Raw genomic sequence first — 10,165 nt, forward strand, 5'->3', positions numbered from 1 at the left:
CTCTCTCTCTCTCTCTCTCTCTCTCTCTCTCTCTCTCTCTCTCTCTCTCTCTCTCACACACACACACACACACACACCCTTAGGGATTACACAGGTCCAGGATGACCAACATCACTGTCCCCACCTGTGCGCCTTATCCCCTGCAATGTCTTCAGGGGCAGTGGCACAAGGGAGCTGCCACACTTAGTGACAGGCTGTCAGCATTGCTCCCAAGGACCTGCCAAACTCTCTGGAGCTGGTGACCTTTCAGAAACATATCCATGGTGGTTTCCTTGGTTTGATTTTTCATCCCAGAGTTACTTGTAAGCAGATAATACTCTGTGAACTTCCCTCTCTAGTCACGAGAGCCTTTTCATTTGCTGGGGGAGGTCCATGTTTTCACACGTTTTAAGGAGCTGGCTGAGGTCTGCAAAGGCTTCTGCCAAACCCTTCACTGCAAATTCTAATAGGAGCTCTTTTTCTTCAGCTCCACTTCCCTTTTTTTCTTCTTTATTTGTACATTCACTAGTAATAGCAATTGTGTGTGTGTGTGTGTGTGTGTGTATGTGTGTGTGTGTGTTATTGGGAATTAAACCCAGGCCCTTCTCACTAAGATATTTTCCCATCTCTATTTTTTTTCTTTTTTAAATTTTGAGAGAGAATCTCAATTGTTAAATTGCCCAGGCTGGGCTTGAATGTGTGATTTTTCTGCCTCAGCTTTCCAGAGTGCTGGGAGTATAGGTGTGCACTACCACACCTAGTTGGTGATAGCAATTTTTTTTATCTGTGCCTTGATTGTATGGGGTTACTATGTGTGATTTGTTATTGACCAAAATGCCATTATGTGGTGCATAATTATATACATAATTTTAAAACATGTTCACATTAAATATTAACATATGCAATTTACTTAACTGTTTCTGTTGTTGAAATTTAACCTGTTCATAGTTTCCTTTTTTGCTATCAAAAATAAAACTAGAGTCCGTCTTGATGCATAAGAACTTCTCTGTGTTTTTAGCTGTTCATGTAAAGCGGTTGAATTACTGGTAGAAGAATATGACTAACAGAAGCTCTTGCCCCTACCAGACTCAGCCTAAAAGTGGTTTCATGTGGACCGAAAGCCTAAATGTAAAAGAGATGACTATAAAACTAAAAGAAGAAATATGGGAGAAGTTTGTAAACTAGAGATAGGTGACACTTTTTGACTCTTTAGGAAATACATACTTTGAAAGTACAACTCACATGGCATAATATAATAAATTAAAAGTAGTGATCAGTACGATTTCATCAGTACTAAAAACTTCTGCTTGGACTGGGGATTTACCTCAGTGTTGCAGCTGCCTGCCTTGCAAACACAAGGCTCTCAGTTCAATCGCCAATACAAAAAACAAAAACAAAAACAAAAAAAACCAATTTCTGCTCAATGGACAAAATAAAAACACATGACAGTTTGGAAGATGATTTTGCAAAATTTATAACCAAGAGATTAATATCTAGTATATGGTAGGAAGTAATGCAAATTTACAAGATAAAAATAGGCAACTCAAAAAGGGAAGAAGAGATAAGAACTAGCATTTTACAAAAGAAACCCCAAAACTCTTAAGCATATGAAATGCTTTCTAAACGCATTTAAATCAGAAAATTACAAGTTCATTAGTAATCAGAAAATTGCTAGTGAAGCAGGAGTAGGGTTCACATTACATCTTTTTGATTGATAAGAAGTTAGAAACTATAAACCAAGTGTGGCGCATGACTGTAGTCCTAGTATTCTGGGAGACTGAAGCAAGAAGATCATACGGTAGAGCCTGGCCTGAGCAACTTATTGACTTAGTGAGGCTCTGCCATAAAATAAAAAACAAAAATAGAGCTGGAAATGTAGCTTAGGGCAAAGGCCCTGCGTCCAATCCCAGTAATTACCCCCCAACAAAGAGGTTGGAAATGGTCAGATGATGCCGATGTTTTCAGCGATATGAGGTTGTTGTGTCTGTGGAGGGAGGGTGTCTGGAGCAGCCATTCTGCAGAGAAGTACGACAGTGATTAATCGGATGAGTTTCATAAACATGCTGGGGTCCATAAGTCCCACTCTGTTTCTATCCCAAAGAAATTCTGTTGTGGCAGAAACTGAAGGCCAACAGCCTAAGAACTGCATAGGTGCAGTGTGGTATTCCCATTGCTGTTAAACATTCAGAACGACTCTCTCTTGCATTTTATAGTCTGTTTTATCATATGTTCTCATGGCTTGGTTGCTGTCCTTTGTGTCTTAATCAATTGGAAAATGTAGCATACCCCTTGTCACTGCGCATTTTGTGAAAGAACCCACCCATTTATGCTTTTTGCCTTATATTATGCAGTTATCTAATTAAGATTTATTTCTTGGCTTTCCTCATGCCAACAACCAATTACTTTATTTTTGTAATTTTCTGATAGGTTTTATTTTAGTTCTCATTTCTTATTTTAGTTATTCTTCCTTAGTGAAGGTTTTAGGGCATGCCATTTGTTTATCTGAGTATGAAATCACAACTCAGATGATCTGTATTTCATCAGTTTGCGAGGTCAAAATAAGGATACCACTTTCATCCTACTTTGTAGAAACAGGGAGCGTGGAGAAGCTTACTCTTCTTTGTTGACTAAACCAGCTTATCTTTGTGCAAAGAGCATAATGACCCCCATGGTATTTGCTTCCCAACAATAGTTAAGAGTTACTCTTAGAGAAGAAAGTGGGAAGAAGAGCATTCCCTACACGTAGGTCTCAGAGCAAGTGTTTTCTGAGGTTGCCGGGAGACTCCTGTGTTTCCCAACTGGTCCCTGCTGGTTTATATCTTTGTCCTACATGGAGCGTTCTCTTTAACTCTGTTCATTCCTCTAAGTGCAAAATAATCACCGACATAACACTATTATCTATTAAAAGTTTGCTCTGTAGCAGCATTTTGCTGAACACTTTTGGGCTCATTATGTCACTGAATTCCCGTAACAGTCAATTTATCCACTGACACCCAGAGCACAGCCAGGTCAACGTGATCTTCAAAATTAAACATGTCTGCCTCACTGAGCTCACTTCCCATGTTCACACTGGGGCTCCTGGTGGCCAAGTCCAGAGGGCAGGGAGGGGTGTCTATGGATGTGGTCTGGGGGGCCACCCCCACCTCACCCCCTACGCAGACAGGACAGAGGAGTGGTGGAAGGCAGGGGCTAAAGGACGACATTTGCTGGAATCATGTTTCTAGTTTCATGTTTCATTTTTAGCTTATGTTGAGATAAACCTGTATTCAAATTTCCTGGCCTGGGTGGGAGCAGCGCCAAGGTTGAGAACGAGGGCTATGCATCCCCAAGACAGTTGTGAGAGGCAAGAGATCAATCAGGCTGTGGATCACTTATCTCAGCAAATACTTCAAGAGCTAGCAAATATTCTTGGCACAAGATTAATCTCACAGTAAACAAAATGCAATCCAGTTCTCATGAAGCTTACTGCCATGTAGGAGGGAGAGACCTCAAACAGCCAGGAAAAAAATGGGGACTAGAAGTCTAGGAGGGATGGGACTGCTGTTGGCTAGAGAGCATTGTTTGGCATGGAGGGATCAGAAAGTCCTTTCTGGGTGCTTAGTGGGAACAAGGATGCAGTTGGATAGGAGTAATATCTGACAGTGTCCTATACACAGTAGGATACTGATGCTTTACCATAACTGATACTATATTTCAAGCTAGGTAGTAGAGATTTTGAATGTTCACAGCTCAAAGAAATAATAAGGGTTTGAGGTGATGGATATACTAAGCACCCCAATCTGATCATTATGCTGTGTGTGTGCATGTGTGTGATTTATATGTGCATATAATATATACAATACACACACCTATATATCCTGTGCACTATGTACATATACAATTATTATGTGTAGATTAAAATTAGATATAGGTAAAATAGCCCCACTCCAAAAAAAAGAAAGTGAACATGAAAGCAAGCCCCCTCTAATTAGGTGACATCTGATTCCCTAGTGAAGTCAGGGACTGAGCATTCTGATAACCAGAGAGATCTCTCCACGCAGATCATCTAAGACAGTCATTGGTTTGTCAGGGAAGAAAGGGAGAATTTTGGTATAGAACCAAGATGGTGAAGCAAAGAAGAGGGAAAGAGAATGAACAGGCTTTAGAAAAAGGAAATCTTTAAATTGTCAATCCTTTGCCTGTTTTGGTCCCCTCTAGTGATTTAGAAAACTGAAGCTTGACAGACGAGTGTTTGTTTTCATTTTATAGTAGTTTTTACTTTAGTTTCTTCCACCGACAATTGTCTCATAGTAAATATAGTTTGTATTCATTTGAAAAGTGTACTTAAAGCAGTTTTGTATACTTTGAGGGTACTGGGTACAAGGTAGGGACAAAGATCAACCACTGCCCAGGTCTTGTTTGGCAATAATGCAATTGCTGCACTTGTTAGGAACATCTATCCTTCAAAGTAGCAAAGGTTGATGGTAACACTGGAGACTGGAAAAATCAAATAACTTGTCCCAGATCACCCACAAATCAGAGAGAAAGTGAGGCTTCAAACAAGGCCATATGAGTCCCATGGCCCATCCGTGCTGTACTGCTGGCTTCCCTCACATATAATTTTAATGTTTCAGCTAGAATAGGGTCTTGCTTCCTCCCATGAGCCTCTCCATGGTGCTCACAGTGGGCTAAAACTAAGTTCTAACTTTATTCTTCTCCCTCTCTCTCTCTCTCTCTCTCTCTCTCTCTGTCTCTCTCTCTCTGGTACTGGGGGTCAAACACAGGTCCCTGTGGGGTTGCAGTGCAGGCGCAGTGCCACTGAGCTAAATCCCCAGCCCTATTCCTCTCTTGTTGAAGCAACAAGGAGTTTTCTTTTGGCTGTGTCTAGCAGGAAACCCAGTGAGAGTAACCTGATCGTATAGGGTGGTTTCCTTACCTCACGGGAGGTTGGAAAGCAGGCTGTCCAGGGCAGCATGGTAGTTCTACGGTTTTTCATGGCACTAGGTCCCTTCCATCCTTCTGCCTTTATATCCTGGGTCTGTAGCCTTGCTCCTCAGGGTCTCAAAATGGATCCTATTTTTGCAGTTATAGCAACCAAGTTCCACACAAGGTGGGGAGGGAGTTGAAGGGCAAATGGAACAGAAATCATACTGCTGGGCTGCTGTTCACAGAAGACTGGAAGAACTGTGCTTATGTATATGTGTGCTGTTTCTATGGCTACTCATAATGCAAAGGTGACTGGGAAATCTTGAGAGACTTGTCATAGAGGATATATCACTATTCTGAATAAAATCAGAATGCTATAGTAAGAAAGACAACAATGGATTTCATTCAGGCTACTAACAGATCCTGCCACAGTTGCTTCACTGAGCCCTCCGTGTTATGAGATAAAATCAAAATGGCTTAGCATGGTATCTGGGGTTCATTATGACCTACACTGACCAACCTGTATGTCTTGTCCGACCTAATGCCATTTTCCTAGGTCATCAGTGACCAAACTCTCTGAATACTGAACTCCGCAGTGCCTTGGTGCCTTTACACATTCTATTCCCCCATCTCTTTCCTCTCACACCATTGGATTCCTTTTGTCTCCTCAAATGCCTCACCTCTAAGTCTAGCTGAAGGATTACTTCTATTCTAAATCTTCTGGGCTCTTGTAAGCAGATTAGGTGTTTCTTCTTGAACACCCTCATAGAACCTTGAACACCTTCATAGCACCTTGAAGTATCTCTGTTGTTCATTAATTGTGTGTGTGTGTGTGTGCATGTGAGTGTGTGTCCCAGTATATGGTTTTGTTGTGTCTCCTAATGTGGCTAAGGTCTCTTAACTTCCTTACCTGTAATATGAATTAAGAAATGACCTGGGATCTGTCTTCAGCTGTTGTCTGTGAAAATACTGTTTGACTCCAGTGAGTGCTTCCCTTGATTTTGATTTTCCCTCTGTTTGTGGCACTCTGTGTACTTGGGCCACATGTTTCTATTTCAGGGATACTTTTTAAAAGTCATTTTTCTTACTAACCTAGATGTACTTTCCTTTGCTTCTAGTTGTTGAAATGGATGAAAACAATGGACTTTTACTTCTAGAATTGAATCCTCCAAACCCCTGGGATTCAGACCCCAGGACTCCGGAAGATTTGGCTTTTGGGGAAGTACAGGTAAGAAAACATTACAATTATGATGTTATTATAATGTTTTTATCAAAATTATAATGTTCTTTAAGAACTAAGGATATATATATTCTCCAGAAAGGCTTTAGTGGCAGTCCCCAAGAATAGTCATGCCAAGCTCCTGAAGAAAGTTCAGAAATTAACCTTGATGCAGATTACTGTCAGATAGAGTAGTGCATCAGTCCATTTTTTGTTTCTGTAACAAAATACTGGAGGCTGGATGCTTTATAGTAAAAAGAAGTTGATTTAGCTTACAGCTCTGGAAGTTCAAGGGCATGATGCTGGCATCTGTTAAGCTCTGGCAAGGCCTTCATGGTGGGCAGTATCACAATGACAGGAGCATATGCAAGAGTGGCAGAAGAGGGGTTTGGAGGAAGCGTCAGGCTATCTTAACCTATTCTTGAGGGAACTGGACTGAGCCTGCAAGAACTACATTAACCCCTCCCAAGGTGATGCCCTGGTGGCCCAATTACCTTTTTCTAGGCCCCACCTTTAAAGGTCCCACCACCATAGCGTCCCCAAGGCTGAAATAAGGAACTTAATCCTCCCCTTCAAAGTAAGTATCCAGGTTCGCTGACTCCCATCATAGAAAACTAACTTTAAGAGCACATCAGTAAGAGACGTGAGAAAGATTTATTAAGAAGCAGATATAGGACACACTCAAGAGTGGAGTGTGGGTGCTCAAAGAAATGAGGCACATTACAAGTCAGAGTAGGACACATTTAAATGCTGTTTTCAATTCAAGTGATTTCAGGTGTGTATTCTCACTGTCTGCCAGGTTACAGAGCAAGCCATCTGTATGGGTTTGAAGTAGAGATGTGTGTTTGAAGTTAAGACATGCTGTCTCTTCTCCAGCTGCTTTCTGGGCTGAGGAAAGGGCAATTTGCAGGTGAAAGGGGTCAAGAGAGAGCCTGGGAATTTACAGATTATTGTAAAGAGCCTTTGGGAATTTAATACTAGTCTCCGTAAGGATGGAGGGCGGGAGTCACACGCTAGGATGGCCAGGATGGCCTCCAGAAGCAGCAAAAGAGCTTATCTTGAAGCTGCAGTTTTTCTTAAAAGTATAATTTGAAATTCTTGATTTCCTGGTCTCCTGTCTACCTAGTTTTATTTCTTATCCTACCTCACCACCACCTCACTGCCACCACCCTGAGCACCAAGCTCCCACCCAACACAAACATTTGGGGGACAAACCACAGCAGATGAGTAATTATCTATTCCTGTGCTGTGTCCTGAGATCTTCTATGAGTCTTCTTATGCATTTTTCCAACGATAGAAGAGATTTTCTTTCAGACCATATTCTTTAGTAGTTTGGGAGAAGTGACCAAAAATACAGTTTTTCTGTGTAATTGGAATCTTGTGACTTTGGGGGCAGTTGTATTTTGAGGAAATAAATGGGAACCTAGGCTGAGGTGCAGGAATGGGTTTGGAACACCCTGTTTGTGCATATCTGTAAATCATTGTACCTGTCTCAGGTGACCTTGGCACCTGAAGGGGTAAATTAGCAGATAAATTAGAGGAACAAGCCAGGCATGCCTGTTAGCTGGTTGTCAGGCTACTCTGCATGGCTGTCCCACCGATCCAGCTCATTGTGAATCATCCATTTCCATTCCCCTTTGAAGTCTCTCTGGCATCTAAATCCCCATGTTATCATAACATCTCACTATGCTTTGAAGGACTGGTTCCAAAAGGTACTCTGCAGGACAGACCATAAATAAGTGCTTAGAAGTAAATTTAAATAGGTAATCAAGTAAGTAGGTAAGTAGATAATTTAAAGTAGATAAATAAATTGGTTTGATACCTAAATCCATCATGAGAATTTCTGTTCTGGTAAAGTCATAATTGCTGCTGGGAATTGTGTCTTCTTCAAAGCTCCTATTGTAGTATAATTGACTCCAAGATTCTGCTGCTGGCCACCTTGCTTAGCAGCAAAGTTCTCCAACCTGACTTGTCAATGAAACAGGCCAAACTTTTCAGTTCACTGTTGCTGACCAGCAATGACTGAGTAATAGGAATCTCACTTTCTTCTAACAGGTAACATATCTCACTCATGCCTGCATGGACCTCAAGTTGGGAGGCAAGAGAATGGTGTTTGATCCTTGGTTAATTGGTCCTGCATTTGCCAGAGGATGGTGGTTGCTCCATGAGCCTCCATCTGATTGGCTAGAGAAGCTGTGCAAAGCTGACCTAATTTACATTAGCCACATGCATTCGGACCACCTAAGGTAATGAGACCTGATCCCCAACTCAAGGTGATGCTGCATAAAAGTGTTGTCAGACTCTTCTGCAAGCACCACCTCTTTTGAACTAGATTTAGTTGGAATGATGGGAAGACTGATAAATTTGCAAACTGAAATAACATTGAAAATGAGGAAGGAACTCTTGTAGGAAAGAAGTTCGAGTTAATAACCCTCTCACTTCCCACTCTTAGCCATTTGGTACAATTCTAGGAAAAAGAGTTATCAGAGTTGACCTTTTACTTTTCAGTTTAATATTTATAGCAGAGTCAGTGCTCATTAAGTACAAAGAGCCCGTGGAAATATGTTAGACTTTGCAAGTTACATAATTGGTGTTACAATTAATTCATTCTGCCACGATAGCACAAAAACAGCTTTAGGCAGTCCCGAATAAGAACGACACTGACTGTTTCAACAGAACTCTGTTTAGGACTAATGACATGTCATTTTTATGTGTCATGCAATGTTACTTTCCTTTTGATTTTCTTTTCAATTGTTTAAAAAGATGAGAAACAGCCTCAGTATGTAAGATTGCACAAAGGAAGTAGAAAGTGAGATCTGGCTGACACACTGGATTGCCAAACCCTGACTGATAGCACCCTAACGCTGTGCTCCCAGCTTACCAACTCGTGACTGAACTACGTGGAATCCTTCACTGAAACCATAGCATCATAGTCCATGTGCATAGTACATAGAACATAGTACACGTCCTGCAGCTGGAATTTCCCAGGCCACACAGTTGAAAGGAAGAAGAGAAGAGACCTTTCACTTAGGAAACTACCCTGAACCTAGAAGAGAGATCATATTCCCAACTCCTTTCCTAAATTTCAGGGACATGCTTCTTTGTCATTTTTTGGAAGCTTTTATCACTTTTTCTGTGTTGCCTGTTTAAACACATAGCATTGTCTACAATGTTCTAATGAGGCAATTTCACCTTCTCTCTTTTTTTTTCTGTGACCTTCTACCACAAAGTTCACATGTAGAACACACTGAGAAATATCCTTGGTTAAGGATATGTTGGTCATTGGTTTACTGGCCTCTTGATTTTTTATTCTGTGGGAACAAGAAGGCATGAATATCCTCTATTTTATTATTTCTTAAAAATTTAACTAACTGATTTAGAAACAAATTACCTGCAATGCACTTGACTGATCACAGCACATTAAGGTATTGTGATTCTACAACTAAGACTCTACTTGACTATTGCATGAAGCCTTTGTCCCACATAAGCTCCTGGAATTAAACTTGTATATTTTAGGCTTATCAGAGCCCTCTGCTCCCGTGTTGTACAACTGGATTATGTGGGTTTTGTGTAATTCTTTTGTGGCATAAAGTTTAATGGTCTCATAATCATAATGGGCAATTGCTTTTTTGTTTTTATTTTTTTGTTTTTTGGTACCAGGGACCAAATGTTGGACTTTGCATTTGTGAGTCAGGTGCAGCGCCACTGAGTTAAATACCTAGCCTGGCAATTGCTTTTTTTTATAGTGTCTATTTCAAACTACAATTGCCTAAAGTCCTAATGAGAGACATTCCATGATAATATACTAAATTATAGGACAAGTAATAACTTTTAATGTTATTTATTCAAGTCATTCTTTAACCACTGGCCTAAATGGCGATTTAGGTTGAGGTTCACATGTTTGTATAGGACATAGTTGTTATGCAGTAAAACATCACAAGACGTTGTTCAGTATGTGGCCAACAGTTTATCACTGAAAAGTTACAGAAGGAGTCATTTTTATACATTTTTTGTTTTTTGTTTGTTTTTTTTTTTGTTTTTTTTTTTTGTGAGGGGCTTCCT

At 40.6% G+C, this 10,165-nt stretch overlaps 1 protein-coding gene across 5 annotated transcripts in view; it reads left to right on the plus strand.

Annotated features, from left to right (window-relative positions):
• LOC104861497 (cytidine monophosphate-N-acetylneuraminic acid hydroxylase) overlaps nt 1–10,165 on the plus strand; it is a 147,772-nt gene that overhangs the window by 98,966 nt on the left and 38,641 nt on the right. For all 5 annotated transcript variants that reach the window (XM_033761886.1, XM_010622976.2, XM_010622972.3 and 2 more), the window contains exons 5-6: nt 6,003–6,112; nt 8,159–8,349. In XM_033761886.1, the coding sequence (XP_033617777.1) occupies nt 6,003–6,112; nt 8,159–8,349 (301 nt within the window). The remainder of the gene's footprint in view (nt 1–6,002; nt 6,113–8,158; nt 8,350–10,165) is intronic.

This window comes from Fukomys damarensis, unplaced genomic scaffold (genome assembly GCF_012274545.1).
Source record: "Fukomys damarensis isolate Sample0158 unplaced genomic scaffold, DMR_v1.0_HiC HiC_scaffold_10, whole genome shotgun sequence".
Classification (NCBI taxonomy): Eukaryota; Metazoa; Chordata; class Mammalia; order Rodentia; family Bathyergidae; genus Fukomys; species Fukomys damarensis.